The 25,153-nt window shown below is 39.7% G+C and overlaps 1 protein-coding gene across 3 annotated transcripts in view; it reads right to left on the bottom strand.

Moving 5' to 3' along the window:
• The window catches only part of LOC310922661 (protein unc-13 homolog B-like), a 208,411-nt gene that overhangs the window by 150,931 nt on the left and 32,327 nt on the right, over positions 1-25,153 (bottom strand). For 2 of the 3 annotated variants that reach the window (XM_083883373.1, XM_083883372.1), the window contains exons 4-7: positions 24,727-24,844; positions 23,683-23,806; positions 15,714-15,784; positions 12,517-12,574 (exon numbers count right to left, since the gene is read on the bottom strand). In XM_083883373.1, coding sequence (XP_083739499.1) covers positions 12,517-12,574; positions 15,714-15,784; positions 23,683-23,806; positions 24,727-24,844 — 371 coding nt within the window. The remainder of the gene's footprint in view (positions 1-12,516; positions 12,575-15,713; positions 15,785-23,682; positions 23,807-24,726; positions 24,845-25,153) is intronic. The other variant, XM_083883374.1, reaches the window with a different exon arrangement.

Raw genomic sequence — 25,153 nt, forward strand, 5'->3', positions numbered from 1 at the left:
ACAGGTCCACATATGAAATGCACTGTAACATTATCTGGACATTAGACTCAGAAGCAGTAAGAGTATCCTCTCCAAATTCCATTACATCAAAAATGGAAAAGCACGAGGCAGAATCTCAACCCTACTGGATGCAGTGATTGTTCTTTGCATGCTCTCCTAAGCAACACTCTCATTTTTGACTTCTACACAGGGAAAAAAAACTGTTGCTTCAAGACTGATGGATCAACCCATAGACTGTTCTATAGACTGCAGAAGCCACACACTGTATCTGGAGCAGAGCCCTTGCCTGTTGGCATCTGTAGCACTTCAAGAAAGTGAAGATGTTTCAGGTACATTTTCTAGAAAAAAGAACAAGAATTTTGGAGCCTAACCACAAGTTAACACACCAGTCTCCAGGTGTGGCATCAGCTCTACAGATCACAGACAGCTGCAGTTCCTGAGTTTTTTCCTTTCCAAGGCTGGTCAGCACTAGTGAAAGCAAAGCTCTGCCACTTTTGCCAGGATACTGTCTCACTGAGGTTGAACATAACATAGTAGCTACAACCCCACTGATTGCAATAGTCATTTCTTCTTTCAGATTTACTCCTATTTGTAGTATTTGGAATATATTTGCACCATATCTTCTTATCTTAGTAAGACAATGACTACAGATTCCCTTGTGTTTTTCCATTATTTCAAACACTGATTTGGGTTTACATAGGTATGAAGACCAACACAAGACACACACAAGCAAAAAACTAGAATCACCTTTACAGGAAAAGAATAATAGTCCAATTGTGCCATAACGTCCTCAAATTCCAGTAGGAGTTACAAGCAACTCATTTAAAACATGACCAAAGCTAAAAAGTGAAAAATTAATAGCCATCCATTCACACAAATATGAAAACTAAGTGAAAGTAAAAGAAAATAAAACACAACAGATTTTTCTATATGCATGAATATTTCCACTTTTCCTTGTACTGGAGCATGCTGCATCACTATACGATCAGAAAGCTTGCAAGAAATCAAACTGTTACGTACTCAGCTGCTCTCCCCATCCGAAATAACTCCAGTTGCCTGCATGTAACACAAATGGCAGAAAAGAATAGGAATGGAAAAAGAAAGCTTAGAAAAAACAAACCACAAGCATACTTTTCATGTATTAAAAAAGCCTTACAGATTGTCAGCTTGAAAATGTAAGGAATTTTTTTCTTTAAAAATACAACATTATGTTGGGGCTCACTCCTCATGTCCAGCAGTTTGAAAACTAGATTATTATAAACTCTTGAAATTGATAAGCAATCACACATTTATTGACAAAAGTAGACAAAATACTTATCAGTAAACCTAGCAAGAGCAGTTAAATACTGTTATTCCCTAGTATACTCAAATGTCTCAGAAACCAAGAGTCCAGTTTTAGCGTAGTATCTGATTCCAGGCTAAACTCTGCAAATCAAGTCACTTCACATTTCCATTTCTGCCTCCTTTCCAGAACAAAGTTATCCCAGTGGTGAGAGCATCACTTCAACAATAACAGCATGAAAAACTGTGCATGTAAACAATGTGAAGCGAAGAGTACTCTGTTAGGCAGACATACACACTGGTTAAAAGCTTAAGGGCTCTCACAACATTCTAAGAAAAATTAATTAATGATTAATTAATAATTAATTAACCCATGAATTAATTCTGCAACAGTAAGCAAACCTTTCCATGTTAAAATAGAAGGTGAAAACAAACTCATGCTAAAGCTGCACAGCAAGTTCATAAGACATTAAAGTTTTTACTTATCAATATCCATGTTGTCACTCCAAGGTCATAATCAGTACCATGGAGGCAACAAATCAGTACATACAGCCCTTAAAGCACTTCAGAACCATGCATACAACTTGTGACTCCAAGAAATGCTTCAGAACCAACATTTCTAGAAAACAGTGTAAAACACATCTTAAAAAGTTACATTTACAGGAGTGCTGATGCATCAAGTGCAACAGACAATAAAGAAATTCATCCCATGTAGACAGAGAACACACAAGAGCTTCCTGTCCTGGCTACCAGCCAGGCACACAAATGCATCAGAGCTACAACAAGATTGCTCCTTTCTTTCCAGAAACAAAAGGTCTACAAAGCAACACAATCCCTCAGATACACAAGAGTACTTTAAGATCCCTGGATTAGGCTCTGACAAACACACGTGTGATGCTTTGCACAGGCACAGGCATTGCTCAAGTTCAAGTGGAACTTTCATATCTGGTAGAATTTCAAAGGTAGGCCATTACCTTCTGGCTCCTATAGTAGCAGTTAGAGGGGAAAAAAAGTAACACATGTATGTTTGCTTTGGTCATTAAAGGAACCAGCTCTGATTAAGTGGAACAAATTGAATGACAATTTTTATGGTGCTGATTTAGAAAGAACCACTGGTATAAAGCTGAACACTTGCAGTTACCATAGAGCACAAAAGGTTTATTCCCCTCCTGTGTACAGAAATTGTAGTTTACTGACTTTGCCAATGGAAGAAAACTGAAATCCATCAAGTTGAACGTCAACAATCTACAGCCTGAGATAAGGCAAATGCCATTCAGCAGCAAGAGTGACAATGCACCTGTGCCAGGTGTGCAGGCAAGATGAAGATGTATCCAAACGCATCAGAAACCTGCCAGGATGCACCCAACACTGTTCGCATGACCCTGACCACAGGGCTATCACCTCAGGCTTGTTTTTCACAACAAAAAACCTACATACCAGGTTTGACAGAGGTCTGAGTGTTATTTCAGGGAGGAAGGAAAGGAAAAAGAGGAATTCACAACCAAGCTGACAAAACAAAAGTAAAAGACATGGCAAAGAAATGAAAAGGGGAGACAAGCAGGAGAAAGGGTACGGAAACTGGAGGCAGGGAGAGCAGAGACAGTAGAGAGGGACATGGGAAAATGGACTGAGGAAAGAATGAGATGTTGACAGAGCTCTGCACTGAGCTTTGATTTCCTGTAACCAAGACTTCCCATTAAAGACAACTTTGTATTAATGTAGAAGTTGAACAACAGCTTCCATGTATCTCATCCCTGAAAATCTAAAGACACTAACTCATGAAATAGCATGCAATAGCAACCTGAACACATCCTTCCATCAAAATGCCTGTATCTCATGTGAACAGTAAGAGCCAAAGGAAGGAGAACATTCAAATATTTGCAGTTTGTATTACTATCAAAGACCCAGAAAAACTGTAGTGACACAGCATTACTGCAGTCAGGCTACATACTAGTGAAACACATGTCATTATTCACAAATGAATGCACATGTAAAACCCCAGAAGCACCAGAAAATAACTATGAATTTCCAAAGCTGATACGCAGATCAGAAAAAACACAGAGGAAATGAAGCTTATCTGTCCTTCAGGTTTCACAATTATAAAAATCTCAGACTGCCAGCATCTGCACAAACCATTGTATTCAATCTGCATGGAGAGAAATGAGTGACTTCTGAAACCAGTTGAGAATGCTCCTAAGCACTATTTCCTTAACAGAAAACGGCCTGATGGTTGGCACAACACTACTCATAGTTTGAAACTGCAACAAGGAAACAACAACCAAGTGCTAAGACAATCCCTCATGGATACAGGGAGGAGAAGTCCCTGGAGGAGAAGTCTTACCACCTCTCATAGATAAAGAAGTCCTCAAACAGTGATGACCTTGAGCCAGCTGTTTACCTGCCCACCTCACTGCTACCAAGTTCTTTATGAACAGCATGAAAATCCCACAGATTTTCCACGCTCAAGGCAAACAGCAGTCAATGCCAAGCAGGACAGGGCAAGGAGAGAAGCAGCTGCCCTTAGACAGCAGCTCCTTACCCTGCACATTTTCTCACACTGAGAAGCTGGGTTTGGCTGACCAGGGTATGCTACAACTATAGACTGGGGAGAGCAATGCCGCAGGAGCAAAGAGAAAGAGAATGCAATAACAGAGAGTAAGGGATTTTCATCCAGAAGCTCAAAACTCCACTTTTGTTTGTTTTTACTAACACCCACTTCATTTTAGTGTCTAACATTTCGGAAAAAAAATGAATTTATTAAAGATTCTACACATATGCTGCTTCATTTAAGATTCAGGAGCTAACAGTATATATCTCAGTCCTTCAGCATAATCGCAGAAGACCTGAGCTGACAGTCTTGATATTTTGAAGGTTAATGAAAACAGAAATTCTTTTTAGCCTTTTCAAGTTGTTTTTCTGTTTCAAAAAAGTAATATGCATAATCATGATTTGTTCAGAAAAAAATCCTTTCCAAATCATCTCTGGGAACAAATTTAAACCTGTACAAACTCAAACTAAAACCATAAAGTCCAGACAAATAGAAAATGGAAAGTTGTAACTCCAAAACCATAGAATAACATAAAGCAACAACTGAATACGTGATACAGACAAGTCAGACTAGTCACTCCATGTGTTCTTAAACACCAACAGAGTGTGTCTTGGTTATCACATTATTTTGCATTTGTAAGTTTCAGTTTCAAAAAATGAGGTTTCATATAAACCTCCAATTAAGGACTAAGCAATGCCAGCAGCTTGGTGCCTTGGAAGCTAAAACATTTTTGTCATTAACACATTTTATAAAGCACATCTAAGTTCCCACGGTTAGCTGAATATAACATATGCTTGTTCTATGCCTCAGTTATGCAACTATTCAAGGAGGAACTCCTCCTCCCCACTTCACACTGTCAAGCTTGGGTCAGCAGGGACACTGTGAAAAAGCAGAATATTCCAAGTTTTTTATGCCATCAAATTTGACTGCCTGTGTGCCATTTTGTTTCATTTCTGTTTACAAGCCTTTGAGATTGGTTGGGACCTACTATCCCTGCCAGAACACTATCATTTGCTGCTGACCACTGCTTATAGTCATGCTCGTGAATTACTCAATCCTCCTGTTATATCCTATGCTTAGCACAAACAAAAATCATCTAAGTTAGTTTATAAAAGCAAATCAAACTCCAGATAGTGTATTTGGTTCTGATAAAATACCACTGGCAGAATGTTCTGGTCAGTTCTTTTTGCTATGTTTAAGAAATCTCCTTTTCCCATGGCTAATACGCTCAACACAGTGTGAACAGATCTCAGATTCCATAAAAATCTACATTCTTCCAGTGTTCAATGTACTTCCCAAAACTAAATAGGTGGTATTTTAGTGGAATAAGCTTCTAAAATAGAAAACATACATTGGATAGGTTTTTAGAAGGAAGTCAAGTTTTCAGTAAGCACAATGCCAAAGAAGGTTTTGTAACAAGTACCACCATTTCCAGCTCAGTTTTGGAACACTCTAGTCAAGGGATAAGGCCTTTGCATAAAAGGAGATAAGAAAGCACAAGAGGCAAATGAGCTAAAGGGATCTGACAAACACAAGGACAGGTACTGGAGTGTGACACTGGAGTGGTCTCCTTGCCCCCCAGCTCACCACATTCAGCTTATGCTGAAATTTTTAAATATTTTATTTCATGAACCTGAATGGTCATTCTGGCCACCTTTACTCTGGCTAAACAAAATCAGATCAAGATCTGAGAATTTAACAGGTCTTGGATCACCATCAAATCATTGACAGTACCCATTAAGTTATTACAAGCTTGTGCAACTCATCAGTAACGATAGTAAAAAGGCTCAGGCAGAGTGCCACCTAATTTCACCTTCAAAATTTGTAAAATTTCTACCACTACACTGATGCCTAACATGGCTGTCTCCTCTTACAAATTTCCAGGTTACGAAGTCACACAGACTATTTTGCGAAGAGATTTAAACAGAGTTATAGACAAAACATTTATACACCTTACTGAGATGCAATTTTGAACTGTAGTTGATTGCCTAACATGACATATATGCATAGTAACGAAGAGGAATATAATGTTATACAGCAGCAAAGATAAAAGATTGGGTGCCTTTTTTTCTTCTGATTTTTGATCTTGGGCTTCAAGTACAAGCCTCGCTGCTGGAGGACACATATTCATGGCTTGTGCATAAAGTTGGGGAATCATTTTTCTATCAGTTTAAAATCTTTAATTTTTAAAAGGTTTCTACTTCACTGTCGTAACAAAATTCAAATTGAATCGCTCCTATTGCTATGATATCAAATGATGACTAATAAAGTTTAAAGTCCTTAAAAAACTGCACTAGGAAAAACAGAAGCTTTCATGAAGAGCACTAGACAAATTATGAAAGCTAGTGTTTAAATGAACATTTGCTTTGTCTGATCACTGATTATAAAGACACTTGTCAGTATTGGCAGTGTTCAGCATTTCAGTAAGAATTTTACGTTTGGGGTTTATTTAAAAGTAAAAGCCTTATTTCCTTGTCACCACCTTTCAGAATGCAGCCCATACTCTTGGAAAACAACAACTAAAAAACCTTATTTAGAGGATCAGTAGCAAAATCAGTGTCTTAGAGTTCTCTGGAGTTCAGCCGAACATCAAACTTGGTTACTGTATAATCTCCTAATATAGCCAGTATTTTTATTTTTAAATTCCATATGACAAGAACTCTTCCTTAGACATATCCAGTTCTGAAGTAGCAGCTTTATCTTAAAATTGCAGACAGATATTTTAGAGTAAAATTTTGAATCTCTGTTCATTTCAGCAGATCTATCAGGCCTTCAGCCAGCTCAGACAGTGAGTGCTACAAAGCCACGAGAAAACAAGTATCCCAGAGGGGATTTATCCTAAACAATGAGAAACAGGAGCTGCTAGTCACCCAGAAGCAGAGAGGCCAAGGACCTAGCTTTCCCAGCCCATGAGTAAACTACCACAAAAAAGCTCATACAATGGTTCCCCTTGTATGGACTAAAGCATTTTTTCCTTGGCCAAGCTTAAATAAATAAATAAAGCCATTCATGTGTGCTGTTTTAAATCACACTGAACAGTCTTTTGAGTTGTAACTGCATTGTAACCAGGAGTTCTACTCTTAATAGTGCACAGCTATACATTGACTGCAGCATGATCTTCAGTGCCACCTACCCTCGAGAAGGGTAAAATAATCATTGACTTCTTCCTTACCCTTCCCAAACTGGTGTGGACTAGAGATGCTGTAGGTGGCTGCTGACCTCTGTTGTTTAAGTGCAGAATTAGGCTAGTACACAGAAAGGAAAAAAACAGAAAGAATCTTGATGTATAGCACACAACTTTACAACAAGGAGGTCAGTGTCAGCTCCCAGCATTCTGCAGACAAATATGCTGCCTGACCCTTCACTACCACAGATCATACACCTCTAAGAACAATTAGGAGTGGCAGGTTCTGGCCTGTTTAAGTGTTTTGATGCTGTCTGGCCTTGAGAGACTGGTAGAGCAGACCACTTTTTTATATACTATAACCAAAGAAGAAAAGAAGCAAATTCTATGCCATTTGCTGCCACAGGGTCAGTTCACCCCACAGCAGGGCCGGATATCCCCAGCCCAGTGGCACATTAATAGCAGCAGAAAATAAGGCATCCACAGTAGGGCACAAATACAAAATCAGTGTTTGGGGGCGTGCTGGGGAGTAAGGGGCAGGGAAGGCAATCATCTGGCTGCTAAGCAGACAAAACTCCTCATTAGTGCCATGGAAAACATCATCATCTCAGCATTAGAGTCAGTCTGTTCAGCAAAATGAACAAGCCTTCCCAATGTACCAGTGGAATTGGAGCTCCTCCCCAAAAAAAACCCAGTGAGCATCAGGAATAAAATCTCTCAAAGTCAGCCTTCATGGTACCTTGGAAATAGCAGTGCATGCGTAGGTATTAGAAGAATTTTCCAAAACCAGATTTCTTCAAGTATCAGTGGCAAAATGAACAAGCCTTCCCAATGTACCAGTGGAATTGGAGCTCCTCCCCAAAAAAAACCCAGTGAGCATCAGGAATAAAATCTCTCAAAGTCAGCCTTCATGGTACCTTGGAAATAGCAGTGCATGCGTAGGTATTAGAAGAATTTTCCAAAACCAGATTTCTTCAAGTATCAGTGGCAAAGAGGGATCACCACAACAAACTGATCTGGCATCAAATGATATCCATTCCTATGTGCACAAAACATTTTGCCAGATATTATGTAGATAAAAAGCCGCTTATGTATCTAAAACAACTGTAGCATTTTTTTCCTGCATGCATGTCCACACAGACGTGTTCCAAAAAGCATTAAGAGACAGATGTAATCTTGGTTTTTTCTCTTTCATCTTATGGCAGAACAAGCACAGGCTGGATTTGGCTCTTTCTACCAGTAAAAGAGTATATGAGAAGCTATTGGTTCTTTTGTTGCCAGTACCAACCTACATCCAGAGCCAAGCAAAAAATTTATCTTCTTCTGATAAAAAAGAAGTGCAACAAAACTCACAGAAACACACACACACAACAAAAAGAAGAAAAAAAACGAACACACACAAAGGAAGCCAAACCAAAACAAAGAAACGAATGAACAAACAAAAACCCAAATCAACCAATCAACCAACCAACCCAAAAAACAAATGAGAAAGCAAGCAAACGAAAAAAAAAATCAACACCCACCACAGTCCTGATAATGAGGGATTTCACAGAGCAAAGGACTAAAGGAAATAAAACAGAAACACTGATGCAGCAAAGGGACAATGAAGGATTCTCAGAAGATTATCAGTCAACACTAAGAGGACAGACATAACTGGTTGATTCAGTGGCATTTAGGTTAACTTTACTGAGAATCACACTGAACAGTCCTGATCTCTTCCAGATTGGCAAACTCCCTGACAAATGCTGTAGGGCAGTATTTACAACAGCTGATATTAACCAAGTCTGCCAGATTAATTCTGCAAAGATGCAGAGTATCTTTCTCATCCAGTTTGCACTGTAACTGATCCAAATCAGAGCTGCATTTAAAATATTCACAGTGTGACTCACTTATGGACTATAATGGACTCCTCTGTGTCCAGAAATTATCTTGAGCATAAAAGGAAAACATATCTGTAACTCCTCACAATAAATAACTTAGAGCTTATTGACTCAACACAAAGTAATCACATAATATGTTTTCAATCTGCATAAGTTAAAGTGAATTTTCAGACAACAAAACCTTGCTTTCCTTTCAATTTACATTTAATTTCAGGCTGTGGGTAAAAGCCAATATGGAGATGCTGCAGTTTTCTAACAATGACGTATCAAAACATTAATAACCACGACTACATTTAATAGAAAGGCAAACAAAACTGGATCCATGGACACTTTAGTGCTTTGCTCATTGCTTGGGATCACTGAAAGTTAAATCAATTGGAAGCATGTGATCTTTCTGGAGCAGGAGGAATATCTAGGGAAGCGCAGCTGCTGGGAGTTAAAAATGAAATAGTTAAGCGTAAGGAAGGAAAGAAGCAGGAAGTGCCAAAATCAGCAGGGCTTAGAAAAGACTGTACATGCAACACAACCACCTGCCTAATTTAAGAATAGGTAGGAAGTCCAAATCCCACATTACCTCAGAAATTATGGGTCAGAGGCTTCTGAGAACAAAACAGCATTTGAGACTGTGAAAGAGGGCTGAAAGCTCAATAATCTCTGGAAAAATCAGAGCTCTCAGTGTGGGCCGAAATTTCCCATGGCACTATGCCAAGAAAGCAGCCCATACATGCCCAGGGACAAAAACCCACCCTCAGACCAGAGGCTGGCTTTCAGACATGGCCACCTCTCTTCTCTCACATCCTGCTCCATCATTCTTCCCTGTCTACTCAGGGGAGATAACAGAACAAATTGCGTCCCTGCTGGAAGTGGGAAACCACCAGAAGAAAAACAGGTTTGGAAAAGGTAAAAAGATGTGTGGAAAGTACACATGCAGAAGACGGCAGAAATGTTATCTAATTTTAACAAGCAAGGACATGTATTTTCCTAATTAATGAACCTGATCCTGCCTGCTAGAGTAGGATTTTCTCTAGCTGCAGTAAGGATGTCAAAATGGTCTTCTGAGAGCTGCCAGAGTGACTAAGCAGGACACCAGTGGCACATGCAGTTACGTACGAAATTTTTTTTTAAGTGCGAGCTATGTGAAATGTTTTGCAGAACTTTTGCTCTACAGTGAATTAGGTTTCAAGATAATTTTGTATTTTTGAAGGATTGGGAGAACATTCTCACGGAGTAAAACCTACTCACATCAAAATAAATAAATACTTAGTCTTTTGTCCAGCAGACTCTGTCCTACTCCCAACAGTGACCATACCTAATTTGGAACATCTAGACGATGAAATTGAAAAATGATGTGATGGAAAATTGGAGGAGTTTTAAAAGTATTTTTGAGGATATTTTTATTACAGCTAAAAATATATCTACCAATTATTTATCCACATGATAAGTAAGAATATTCCATATTGAACATGTTTTAGTGTGGTGAAAGACACCTACCCTGCTCTTATGCAAAAAAGGTTGAGCTCTTGTGTCACACGCAAAGGTCCGGTCAGCTTTCAAGAGAGGTACAATCTGTGCATCTTCTGTGTTAAACTCTTGTGTCTCAAAGGACTGTGCTGTATTGAGGCAAGCTGACAACTCTTATGCACAAGTTGATGCACGCAGAGTTCATTTTTCAAAAGTACCTCTATATTAAATGCCTATTTTGTATTTTTTCCATGTGAATAGATATTCATAGACATCAGATACTTGTAGGCAGTAAACAAGCCAAAGTACATGTAGTGCCATCAGCTTTATTGAAAATTCTTAAATACATTAACAACAAACTGCTATGAAATGTTTAACATCCATTCTAATGACTGTTTTAATCCCATGAATGACTATATTAATTCATATGTGACATTAATTGTTCAAACCACAGGGCCTTCAACTGATTATTGCAAAAGCTCACTTTCCAGCAAGATGCAGGCTGTTAACAGGCAGCACAACAAGGGTGCCTGTAGTGCTGTTTCTCATTATGTCTGTCTCCAAGAACCCAGTTGGTTCTCCAGGGGAGAAACCAGCTACAGGGGGATGTAAAAGCACCCTGCTGTGGGAACAGGTGCAGCTATTTTCCCCACATAGAAGCATTCCCTCTAATTTACCCATACATCTCAATACTTAGGAGATTCAATCAAACCAGCCTCCCTCAAACAAAAGCAAAGCCCAGGGCACAGAACCAGGAAAATAATTTCAGCAAATAACACATTCATTTCTTGGGACACTTCATACAGCAGACAGTTTTTCTTTGACTTTTTGACATTACAGGTTCTGCATACTGTGTTAGTAAGATTTAATCAAATATTAGTTTCTCCCAAAATGTTTCTTATTTATAGGCTTAACAAATCAACTGTACCCTTTTGACCATCTAAAAAACAAAGCAAAACACACAAAAAAACCCCCCAAACAGAACAACAGCAGAACAACAGCAACAACAAAAAGCAAAGAAACAAACAAACTCCCCCCAAAAACCACTGAACAAAAACCCCCTGCTTTATTATTTACAGATACTCTCCTCCTTTTTTCTTTTTCTTTCTTTTCTTCCCCCTCCCCACCTCCCCAAAAAAAAAAAAAAAAAAAAAAAAAAAAAAAAAAAAAAGGGAGGACACATTCAGTGTTAACTAGAATGAAAGTATTTTGGAATACTTTGATATAGAGCTGTACATGTTCCAGCTACACAGCACAATCAGATTTCCTAGGCAATCAGTTAATGTCTAGAGCTGGTTGAAGATATTTTTAAGATAACATAACAACAGTACAGAGAGAAATTAATTCTACTCAAAAAAGGTAAACAGTAACTAGCTTTTCCTAATGTTACCAGTTTTGAAGAGATCCTATAATCAGCCTAATGGATAAATGGCCTTAGCTGATGCACATCTTAAAGGATTTGAAGTAGAGGATAAAAGATTTGTTTAAATTATGAGACTTGAATTTTATTAATGTTGTTGCCAAAAGTAGATAACACATTCACAAGAGACATCACTGAGCTTTCATCTATTGTATGTTAAAAGCAGTGTTTTATAAATCTAATTTTGCAGATGATCAGATACAGTAAGTGCTATGTTATTTTTCCATCCATGTTTTCAGAAGTATAAAAATGCAAGACAAGATAAGCAGAAATTAGTAAAAATATTTTTCCATCCATCAACGCAGCATTGAAAAGTAATATTGAAGAAATTAGACATGAAGTACACAAACCTCTGGTGCATTTTAAAAGGCTACCAGTAGTACTTGTCTCCATCTATTTTCTCCCTCTTAAAATTTCATTAGACAGTAATAAAAAATTATATTTAACATGAGAAGTTTTAGCAGAACATAGCCTAATATAGTCACATGAAAAAACAGCATTTTCTTACTGGTATAAACATTACAAGGCCTGGCAATCTTGGTGACTTTGAACACATTTTCTGTTCCTATTGCACACAAGGACAACAGTAAGTGCATAACTCAATGCCTGATTTCACTTCCTGGCATCAGAAGCCGCAGCGCAAGATTTTGAAGAGCACAGCTTTTCACAACTACACAGAAGTTTAAGTACTTTAAATAAGAAAATATTGGTCAGATGTACCATCACGTGACATCTAACCACAAAAGGAAATCAAGTACATTGAAAGAGGAAAAAATATTGAGAAGAAATAAGTCTAACTTACAACACTGGGAGGCAGCACTGGGCAATGGTTTCTTCTGGACTTCCTCCTGAAAGGAATACTAAAGGAAGGAAAAAAAATAGGAAGGAATATAGACAGATAAGAAAGTAAATGGTAACTTTATGACAGCATGCCACACATAAGAGAAAATATCCCTAGTATTACCAAAGTACAATATCGATAACATAATATCTGTAATATATTCCCCATTATATCTGTATTTAAACACACTCCCAGAAGTGTCCTCTTTTTTCATGCCAAAATCACATTACAAGGTGCACTTCTATTTAAAGTGAAGTCTGCTTTAGAACAAGCACAGGCCCTATCACCAATTCTAAGACCTCAAATTAGACATTGAAAAGATCTGATTCTCCACACCACCGTGTCAGTCTGACAAGGAGCTCCAAACTCGGAACGAGTCTGTTTACGTTTAGACACCCCAGCACAGCTTCAACAGTTCAAAACTCATGTGGGCTCACAGCAACTCTGGAGTAGGAGATGGCAGCAGTAAGGTAATTAATGTGCCTGGCAAGGCAAGAACACAATGTTTGTCCAGCCAACACTTGCAAACTCTCCTGTGATCCACTTTACATCCAAAGTGAAGAAATTTTCATCTCATTTAATACTAAATTAGAGAACACTGAGATATTTCAATTAGCCAGCTTTGACTTTTTACAAAGCTGTTTGTTACAGCATCAAAGTGTTCCCTAGGGGAATGCCAGTGGTTTTATTTTGTTATTCTCTTCTATCTTGTATTACATAGAGATATGAGAAAATTAGGACAATTGACCAAAATAATGAGAACAGTCTTTGCTAGGAAAAATGATGTGACAACAAAGGAAGTGGCAAACTTAGCAAGCTGGTGCTGCAGCCTGTGCAAAACACAGCCACCAGACAGTCTCTCCTTGGATTTGGTAGGGATTAATGACCAGTTTTGTGCATGGAAGGTGATAAGGTGCATGGAAGCAGACTTCCGTTGCAGTTCTCTTCCAATCTGTGCTATTTAAAATGCACAAGGGATCCTGAAAGGATCCTTAGTCTTATCATCAGCAAACTGCCAACCCACTGAGTTAATCAGGACTGTGAAAACAAGAACTGCTGGATCTCACAGCACTGACTGCTTGACAAAGTGGTGAAAGGAAGTCTGCTGATGAGCAGTCTCAGCAACACAGGACAGCAGTGAGTTTTGAATTATTATCCTCAGAGATCCCAGAATGTCAGCAGTTTGTTCTTTTTAAGGCATCAGCCCTATGGCTATCAGGAGTCCCAAAATGAAAACAGAATATTAAGTTTTTGTAGGAAGAGAGGCTGAAAAGTATTTCTATGACACCATATGAACTCCAAATGAACCTGCTTCTTCAATACTGCTGTGCAGCTTTAGTCTGTTAATTCATCATCTCAAACAGAGGTAGCTGAACTTTAAACAAAGAAGACAAAGGTACAACGTTGTCTTGTGGTAAAAAACACTGCGCAGAACAGGATTCTGCAGCTCAAAAGGTGAGATCTGTAAAGCTGAATGGCAGGGACTGGATGCATGAGGATCAGCCATTTAATTTCCCCAAACAAACCTGCCTCCAGCTGGTTTCTCAAACACTGCGTTTGTTTGCTCAGAGCAATTAAGAAATTTCTTCGGGCAATGCACAATTAAGGTGCTGAATTCCTTTGCAGAAACATAACTGACCTGAGTGCATTTAAAGGGCAACTGGCATCCACAAAAGAGAAATCCATTGAGTGCACAAGGATACTGCCTCTGGCTCTGGAAGTTCCTGAGTGACTATTGGAAGTCACTGCCAATTAGGGGAATATGCAAGGAAGATCTCATTCTGGGTGGCTGGCAAATGTAGAGAACTTCAGGAGAACCACCTGAGGTCAGGCCCTGCAGAGTTTTTTTTCTTCCTGGTCACAGCGAATATCCATAATAAATCTGAGATCATTAGGTAACAAATACGGAGAATAGTACTTTGTTGCTGGTATTTGATAAGAGCCTGCAGTTAGCAAGCAGATGCACGGCACTCCAGGGAAAGGGGAGACTCAGAAAGCTCAGGATATCTTTGAGCAAGTACCAGCTCAGTGAAGCACTAGAGGGCACCTGTGCCTCGCTGAAGTACCTGAACTGCTTCTCCAGCCCACGGGAGCAGGGAGAGGCACCACAGCAGCATCACTGACAGGACAAGTCACAGATTGAGCTTTTCATCAGTTCTTAGAGGCTCTCAAACTTCTAGGAAGGCAGGAGAGGCTGCCCTAAATTCTTTGAGTTTTTATCCATCCAAGTATTGCTCTTTTCTCAGTCAAAAATAAAATTCACCTTATTTTCCTTCATCTGCACAGTAAACCAAATCATTTATATAATGAACAGCAAAAGAATAGATTAAGGATCCCAGAACAAAAATCTCACTGCACTGGCAGAGTATTTTGCAAGTTATCTTGCTATGGAAATTCTTGTTATGGAAAGAGATGTGTCAAAGAGGTTTCACCAGCACCATGTTCTTACTCAATGATGTTTACATCAACATATGAGTATTGGGGTTTTCTAAATACTAATTTTCTAAATACTTCATTTTTGGTACAGGCATTAACATGTTAAATCTTATTCTGCAAGCAGTATGAACAGTAAGCAAAATTTTAGTCATGCAACAGTATCTCTTAGACATAGAAAAGTAACCTCTATTTTACAGCTGCTTAGCCACGCACACACTAGAGCGAGGAAACCAAAGCCATAGCTACTGCATACTCTAATACAAGATTCATATCAATTGAGCCATTAACAACTGCACAAGGACAAAAGCTAGCACCTCCAACAGTCCTCAGTTTAAATAAAGATTCAGTATCTTGCACTGTCCTCTTCAAAGAAACAGTCAACTGCAAAAAAAGTCCTTTTTGACTTGATTTCACAGAAAGAACAAACCACAGCTTGTCAAAAATGGTTTCACTCTCTGCTCAGGTAAAGCACGGTGTTACCTTTCCTTTGAACATATTCACATCAACAAAACATTATTCAAGCACTTCCAGCATGCAGAAAAATATTCCTCTCCTTAACACTAAACAGTACACTTGAGAAAAGAGTTCTGTAAGCAGTTCATGGAAGACTTGTAAATGATCAACATTTAGTAGTTACTCTAATCACAGGGATCTAATACAAAGAATAAAAGCCAGTTATAAGACATTTGGGACTACATTATTCTTTCAATTTAAATATTTACCTCATCATCTCCCAGTGAATTTATTTGTTCTAATTTTCTGGTCCAGTATCTGGCCTCTTCTTCAGGAATATCTAAGTCAAAAGAGTAAGTCACACCACCTTATTAACCAGGCAACTTTGCATTCATAACCATTAGTATTAAAGATTATACACAAAAAAAACCCACATATGATTTTGAAGAAATAGGCCTGTCTTATGTTAGCACTTAGATGGAAAATAAACATTGTAAATAGCACAATTCAAGGGCTTACACTGCTTTCTTGTTTAAGGCTAATTAACCAAATGCACAGTTATACAAAGGTAGGAAAGAGAAAGACACTAGTTCACATTTAATTAAAGTATTAGTTTGATGAAGAGCCATTTCACAACAGTATTTTAATACATTTGCTTATGTTTGATAACACATAACAAGAACCTCATTCTGGAGGCTTTTTATAACCCCAGCAGAACAAGGGCCGCCTTTGAACAGCACACCTTATGCACACCAATAGCACACCTCCTGGTGTAACACAAACTGGGTACCAAAAAATAAATGGTCTCTTATTTCTCTGCCAGCAATAAGCCAAATATTTTGAGGCAATAAGCAGTTTTATAGGCAGTCGCATTCACATGAGAGCACCTTCTTCTTTTATGCCCCACTGTAGCTTCACTGTGAAGTGAATCTCAACATTTTTATCATCTAGAAGAGCTACCAAGCTGACAGCAAGTAGCAAGCATTATCACTTTTATTGCGGTAACTATTTTCTATTTCACACTTTGAAGTAATATAGTGTCCTAATGGAACACTGACTTCTGCCACTCAAAATTCTGCCTTTCAAAGGACATGCTCGGAGATGCAGATAACCTGCTGTGAAAAGCTTAACACAGAATTATTTAGGGATGGAGTGGTGTGAAAACATTAGAAAAGGAAAAAAAAGGAGATGGATTTGTTTTGTTTGGGGTTTTTTTCTAGCCCTCAACATCTCTGAATGTAGCAAATTCTGAAATCTGGCTATTTATGGACTGAAACTGCACCATTCCAGAAACTTCAAAGCCCACAGAGGAAGGAAATGGAGGGAGTGCTCCAGCTAAAAACACCACTAGCCCTGCAAGCTGACAGGAGGATAGTGCTATTCCAGTTCAGCTGGTTTTCCCATCTCCTGTAACTCTTTATACTTTCAGGGGGCCTCAAAAGGAGCCAAGAAGTCTGTTTCCCTGAAATGAACTGTACTCCATGGACACCCTCACAGTGATAAGTCATGCATTTGGCAAGAATGGGAAAAGCAGGACACGGTGGCCTCCTGATGAAAAGGTGATTCTAAAAGTTACTTCCACTCTCACTCCTCACAGAAAAAAAGAACAAGATTTATTGGCAGATGAGCATTACATTGGAACCCACAATGCCTTCAGAAAGGATCAAGAACTGCTGTCTTCTTGTACATTTTAAATAATGTCTGTTCTACATTCTGTGTCCTCTCTCAGCCACACAAACCATGGATCTTCATCTTATGAAGGCAGTAAGCCCAAAACACTGCAGATAACAGAATACAAACCACTGTTAACAGGTACATGCTAGATTTAGTGGAATTTCAAGCTTCGGCAGAGGATATTTCCTTGGACTATGAACTCATGTCCACATCTTTGTAACAGAAACACCACTGAATTTTTATGCAACTAGCCTCACCCACACAAGGTGGTAAAATACTCCCCACTTGAGAAAGTTTTATGGAAGCCTAATATCTGACTTCAAAAAACCTGCACCAAGTAGGAAAAAAGACAACCCATTTTCTCCTTGCTTGGAGGGAGACCAATAAAGTATTTTATTTTAACCAAAACACACAAAGTATTTGGTATTTTAACCAAAACACACAAAGCCAGCTGCTCTTTCTGATGTACAGTACATTACTTCAATGTTAAAACCTATCAGAAAACAAGATAAGAGAAACATGAGAGACTCTTCCACAACTATAAGAGTGGTAGAAACACATGTGTTTTTGATCATCAGGGCTGTGGATCGCAGCAGCACAGATTTATTAGACAGTCTCTGCACAAATTCGGGCTGGCATTCAAAGCAAATCTGATCAGATAAAACTGATCTAGAAAGAAGACATCGGTGAACTGAATGGCTATCAGCATACAACCTGATGAGGTTTAGGAGGACAAACTCCAACAATGGCATAAAATAATCCAAAAATTACAGCAAAGCCCATGGAATTGTCTCAGAAAGACAATTCTCAAAGAGGCAAAAAAACCTCATGAATGAGAACTGAAAGTCCAACTCAAATCTGGAGTCTGAAATCAAGACTGAAGAGACTGAGGAGGGATGAAACAATGACTACCATCAGCAGCACTGCAGAAATTGAGGATGTCTCAGGGTAGGCCTCAATGCTTTCCCATACACCATGGAGGGGTGGCATGCCCAGGCATCAAAGAGCAGCACTTGGATTTACTGTTCCTATCTCACAGCCCAAATGTCAATTTCATAAACAGAGCTGCCAGATTTTTACTGCAGGATTGCTGCTGCTATTGAAACAGCTAGTCAGAAATAAAAATCAGCTACTGTCCAGATAACAGCTGTAAGGACATCTTTCTGATCTCAGAGAAACTCATGTCATCAATAACATCAGTAAAATTATTGTATAGCAAACTTTAAATTTGAAGCAACTGGCCTATGATCTTGAGTCAAGTTACCTGCTCAAAAGAAATCCCAATGAGACATAATTTTTGATTTTTTGAGGAAGCTTCTGTTGTGTTTTGCCTCAGTCAGCAGTTCTGTTAAAGCTGCTTCTCTGGAATGCACAGAGTGGAAATCCCTAGCACAGAGGTCACAGACTGCTTGCAAGGCCACATCCACTGGCCAGATCCTGCATCACTGCTCAGCTTTTGACTCCAATGGAAATTACTCCACTACATTAACTTCTGCTTAAAAGATAAAAAGATTAACTTGTCCAGAGAAAGACCACCCATTGCTGTCTCAGAACTCCGCTGACATCATGGTTGGTGAACACAAGGAGCAAGGCTGTATGTCAGTGAAACAAAATCACTGAGAAACAACAGAGAGGAGATGGGCAAGTAGATTCAATAACTTCTGATGCTTATTAATTCAAAACCAACACAGAAGCACTGCAAGCTTTACTGTCCTTGCTCTTGCTGCCATTATCAACTGGAAGCTGAAACCCATTTTCTCTGAGCTCCTGCTTTTCTGGGCCTGAATCTGCAGAGTCCACAAGCAGGCACAGAGATGGCAATGGCTGGGGTGGAGGATGAACAACTCCCACAGGATCACTCAGGATTGAAGGCTCCAAGTTGATCTGATGTGGGATTCCTGGGCACCTGAACAGGGGTACCGGTGGAGGTCCCAGGTGAGGGTGCTCAGAGCAAGTAAGTGCCCTAACACTTGGAATGGGCACACAGCAGTACAGTTACTTGTCAGAGTGAGAGGAAGTAAGAGGAGAATTTGGGGCATCCATACAGAACACTCCACTGAGTTAAATCCCTCAGGAGTGAAATATGACAGCATTCCTGCTTAGACATGTCTAGCTTGGCAATAACCAGGCACTTCAGCCCTAAAGTTTTTCTTCTCCTCAGGTTTGCTGGGCCTTGCCCTGGACCTTGCACATCACTTTGTTCCTTGAGTTTTTCCAAGGTACCAAGTTCTGGCTGGGGCAAAACCCAGCTCAGCAGGAGTAAGAGCAAGTGCTGAAAGCAAAAGTGATACCCTCTCTCTCCCCATTTTCCTACAAGTGTTCACCTGGTTTCTCCTCTTCCCAGCCCAAATTTCTTCCCTTTTCCAATGCATGGGAATCTTCATAAGTTCTTGCTGAAATGACTTTCCTGAACTGAGGGTATTTTTCTGTTTGGTTCCCAAGACACTAAAATAACAAAACACACTTACCCCACCTCATGGTCAGATGCAGATCAGCATGCTCCCATCCTGGAAGTGTTGAGAACACTAAAAGCATTTTCACTCCAATTATGAACTAGAAACTGCTTGGCACAGAACCAAACTGCTATAGCTTGAGAGCCAAAAGCATTTTTGAGTACTGCATCCTGTGAGGGATTTGCACAGTCACTGCACTTCTAAAAACGGGGGACAGAGTAAAACTGCTATCAAGCAGAACAATTTTACACTTGAAAAGCAGCATCCTGAAAAATCTGTGCCGACACACACTCACTGCACCAAAACAGCAAGAGCAAGATTGTCTTCTCTCTACCAGAAAATTTTCAAAAACAACCAAGGAAAGCTGTATTCCTCCCTCGTCTGTCTTGCTCCGAAGCGGAAACAGATATGATCAGAGAAGAAAGTGGCTCCAACCTGTCTCAGCTAACAATCACTTATTGCCATGAAGAAGGCAGTTTATTGCCATTTTTAATGGACTGCCAAACTTCTCACCCTACAGGTTAATTAAACGCCTCACATGTCTCATCCTCAGTCTTTGTTACTTTTTTGTAGCAGAGGATTTGTAGTTGTTCTGTTTCTGTGAGACTGAATACTCAAGAACATGCGGCTGACGGAGAGTATCATATGACAGCCTGGTCCCCTCCACTGCAGTCCATCATGCAGAGATGTGCAACACAGAAGGGTCCACAGAGATGCCCTCCCCTGTACAGCATGTGCTGATGTCACACAAACTGACCACAAAGCAATAGCTGCAACTGGAACATGCAATGGAACACACAGCAGACATATGAAGGCCATCATCAGTGTCCTATGTACCTTACAAATCTGGCCATTGACAGTCTAACTCCTGCATGACCTTAAAAAAGCTCATTCTCTTTCACCAGTAAGCAGAGACTAAACTCCCACCAGCCTTTGTTACGAGATGACTGCTTCCCAACTACAAGCTTGGTAAATACTTGAAAACAGATTATATGAAAAAAAAAATTAAAAATCTCTAAGTTGCCTTCATCACATACTACCATTATGAGCATCAGCACATTTTGCACTTATTTCAGCTTTGGCGGCTCCAGTCTCCAGAGTACGAGCAGAAGAGATGCCAGGAAGGAAGAATCTTGAATGTATCAGGTGGAAGCAGAAACAACAAACTAATCTGGGATAAATATAGTACAAACAACAAACCAGTTTCTAAATCTCTTTGCATACACAATCATGTTTTACAGCAAAGACTTCAGCTTTTCCAGTTTTCAAATTCATTTATTCTCCTTTATAAACCTTTAAAAATCTCTCAAGCTCCACCTAAATACAATTAAATACTTTAAATACATTGAATAACCTTGGGTACTGCATCTGTGTGCATCTAAATGAGACAGCAGCCAGAAATGTTAGAAAAGACACAGAAGCACAGCCAAACAGGAGAACACATGGGGTTTTTTTAAAGCTGCTATCCCAGGTAGCAGTGTTTTACCCAACTTGAAAAGCAGCACAAGCTGTACGTGAGCACACACATCACTCTGGTTCTTATGCATCTACAATAGCCAGGAGATCTTCACCTGGGAAACAAAACATGATATATAATGTTCCTAAGTGTCACTCCAAACCTGCTGTTATTAAAATCTTGCCTCTACAGCCCAGCTGCTGACTTAAGAACTTCCACGGCACATCAGTGCTGTGCATCAGATCCATTTACTTCTCTGTGTAGGAATAAAGAAGCAGTTCCCAACTCATATGAAAAGAACCTTAATGCGTACACTAAGAATCCATATTGCTGCCATGCAGGTAATGGGAAAGAGACTTGCAAATCCATTGGGAGAGATGCAGAGGCAGCGCAGTAAGCTCCATGCACCCCTCGAAGTCTCACTGTACCTGGGAAAGGAGACAGAGCCTAATCCATGGTGCAGAGTCCTTCTCTGTCCCAAAGGTGATGGCAGGAGACAGTCATGGTGGTGCGGGGAAGCACCACTGGAGCAGGTGACATAGGTAGATGTCATTTTCTACCCTTAGTGCCTCCTGCCTTTCAACCTGCTTCTGATCTTGCCATGGCACCTCAGACTGAAAATGGAGATCAAAGCGAAAACTGCACCACTCTTCTAGGAAAGAGTACCCTTTGAAGAGCTAACTCATGCACTCATTTTTTCCTGGACATCATGAAATCCTGGACAGGCCAACAACTTTCCACACCCTAGAACAAAAACCGTTCAACGCAACAGCGAGGAATTCCTGTTATTTCAGTATTTGTCCTGGTAAGCAAAGAAATAAGTAATAGGTGTGCTTTAAATGATCAACTGCGTCAAAAACGGAAGAATCACAATTTTTTAAAACTTATTTACTGCTCTGCATGAAATTCTACTTCTCCAAATGTGAAAAATTAAAATAGTATAAATCACTCCAAAAGAAACAAAGAAAATCTCATCTGAGTATAGTACTAGGGAGAAAACACCTTATTATCTGATACTTTGATTTTTAAAATTTAGATGTTCTAACACATCAACATGGAGCCTGTTTTCTTTACTTGAAAAAAATACCTCAAAATGCAATACATTCCATAACATGAATGGCAGAAGAAAGCAAATTCTCTTTTGGACACTCTCAATACAAAGTGAGACATCAGAACTTCATTTTCTTTTAAAGCAGTGACAGTTTACAAGCAAGTGTGTCAGAATGAATTGAGATGAGAAGGTGGCTACAAGCCCTGCCTTCAGCTCTGTGTGCTTCTTCTGTCCCTCCCAGAAGCCTCGACGCTTGTACCAAAGAACCAAGACTTCTGGTAACGTGAAACAGGCTTGTTCCTCCTCTTGCATAAAAAGTAACTCCAGTAACAAACTTCCCACAGACAGAAGCACTGGAACACCAGGATATTTCCATGGGGAAGAGGGATGGCTCCTGACAAACATCAGACAGCTGTCAGGACACTGACGAGTCAGGTACCTCTTCCCCTTTGCACACTGCACACTGTAGTTAAAGAGCAGTGTGCCACTGCATCTACAGAACACTGTGCTCTCCAGAAATACAACTATCCAGGGGAATGGGCACTCACAACAGTGCACCCACAGCACAAAAGACAATTTGTATTGACTGTCCAGATGCAGGGCCAAGACCTGCCTCCTCTCCCCTGCAGCAGGAAGCAGAGTATGAGATCCACAGATGTCTTAACTTCTTCCTACAACAGATGGACAATCCTGACAGGTGCTGACTAAATGCCAGTGGCCTGCAGAAATGCTCTACCCCTGCTTAGAGCACGATACAAATTGCTCACACTGACTAGGGCTTTGCAGCAAAAAGGATGCAACAGGAAGAGGGGGAGGGATGAGCCTTGCAATGATAGAACATTTTGAAACACTTCAATGCTCAGTGCATGAAAAAAAAAAAAATAGCATAAACCCCAAAAGCATCATACCAAGCATTAGGCAAGAGCTGGAAAGTGAAGTTACGTAACCCTATGATGTGATCTGGCTAAGCCCTTACTTTCGGGGTTTATTTGGCTTGGGGGTTGTTTTTGTTTGTTTAAGTAAAATAAAATTTAAAAATTACAACTTTATTTGAGATCAATTCGATCCAATTAGTTGCTTTTCCACAGTCTGTATTTTTCATCTATAAGTAATTTTCAGAAAGGCAGTTCTTACAACATCAGGTTATTTATATACTCTGCTAATGATAATGTTCAGGACCACTAAGCATTAATGTTCCATTAACTGAACTGCACATATCTAAGATGGCTTCATGCATTCAACACAGAACAGCTCTAACAACACCAAACTTGACCTCTTCTAGAGCCAAATTTCTCTAGATTCAAAGAAGCAAATGCTCTCTGGTCAGGAAAAAAATGCACGACTACACAATCCTGAAACACTATTAGAAGAGAAAAAATGCTGCCAGTCTAAATATTCCAGCACCTGGGGACTTTCAAATATTTCATACTTATTCAGATCTTGTTAGAAAGAAGCCAAACAAAAATTGAATACCAGCCACATGATCTCCACTGAACTACACTGACTGAACTGAGGATGATCACAACTTGATTATAAAATTTAAGTTGCTCCCACTTTCTCTCTCTCCTGTCAGCACCCCGGATAAGTTATGGAAATGCACTCACCAAAAGGTAATTCAAATCTTGTGTCCAGCAAAATTTTATGAGGAGTTGGGTTTTTGGTTCCACAGATTTCATCATGTTTCATTACAACTTCTGCCTCCAGCGTAGACCACTCCCCAGGACCCTCCTGTGAAACAAAGGCCTCAAGTGAATGAACATTCAAGTCTGAAGAACGTCACACACCAATTCTCACACTTTTGCTAAAACAGACCAAAAAGAGCTTTATGGTATTATCAACCCTATTTTAACATCTAATTACATCCATTTAGCATACACTAGCTTTTTCTTCCAAACTGGATTTTTCCCAAATCTCAGAGGCATCCACCAGGGCAAGCAGCAAAAAACAAGTGCTGCCTTCTCAGTGGAACTGCAAAAGTAAACCCTCAAAGGCAGGACTGAGGAGTGTCTGGACAGTGAGAGGAACTGAGCACCAGCAAGACCTCATGGCCACACTGCAGGGCATCCCCACTCTTTTCCTTTTATGGAAAATATAATCTATCTCTCCCTGCTCAAATCCAACAATCTTCTAAGTAAATACCCTAAAATTTGAGTTAAAAATGCTTAGTTGCAACAACTGCCAAACTCTGTAGTCAGGGCAGTTACAGACATTGGCACATCCAACTCATATATATTAGCACAAGGTACACTTAATGCTACAACCAAAAGCCCTAAGAAGACATGCTCTGGGCCTACCTTGTCAGCAGGACAAGACAGAGGTGTTTAGCAGTAAGTCATAGGAATCTGACCATCAGACTAAGCAGCCAGTCCTTAAGACTTCAGACATTTGTCTGTGTTCCTTAACAGATTAGGCCCTAGTTCTTGAGTCCACACAAGTGAAACTAGACCAAAGAGCACTATGTAAGCCCAGTTATGATCACACTACAAAATCAAAATCAATATGATGAGAAGTTCTCTCTGCTCACTCAGCCTTCCTGACTTTGCAAGTGGAAGCTTTGCTTAGGAGCACACTTTGGGCTGCACCAGGCCAGATCCATAATGCATTAATTATCAACACTGGAGCAACTAAAGGTTCTCTGTCAGCTTAACCTCATCAGATTGGTGAATGGCCTTCAGAGCAATCCACACAGTCCCAACCAGGGTGTCCCAAATCAGTCCTTTGTTCCATACTTCCACAATTAGGCCCAGGTCCAGCCGACTGATCTCACTGCAAAAAAAGTAAAGGCAGCACAGATGAGAAAAAAGCAGAACACAATCTAATTTTGTTTCATGCTCTGCATTACTACCATGACTATACTAGTGAACTATTTTCACAGAGCTGTGTCAAGCTACAGAGAGCTCCTGGAATTGTATGGCTGAGGCAGCTCATACTCACAGGGAACACCAGTTTCTGGTAACTTACAGTTTAATACTAATTACACAAAGAGTACAAACTAAAACCCTGAACTATGTCATGCATGAACTGCCAGTAGGGAACTCATCTCTGCAGCTATGTACACAGGAGGAGGAAATGTAC

Source organism: Zosterops lateralis (assembly GCF_965231275.1).
Source record: "Zosterops lateralis genome assembly, chromosome: Z".
Taxonomy (NCBI): domain Eukaryota; kingdom Metazoa; phylum Chordata; class Aves; order Passeriformes; family Zosteropidae; genus Zosterops; species Zosterops lateralis.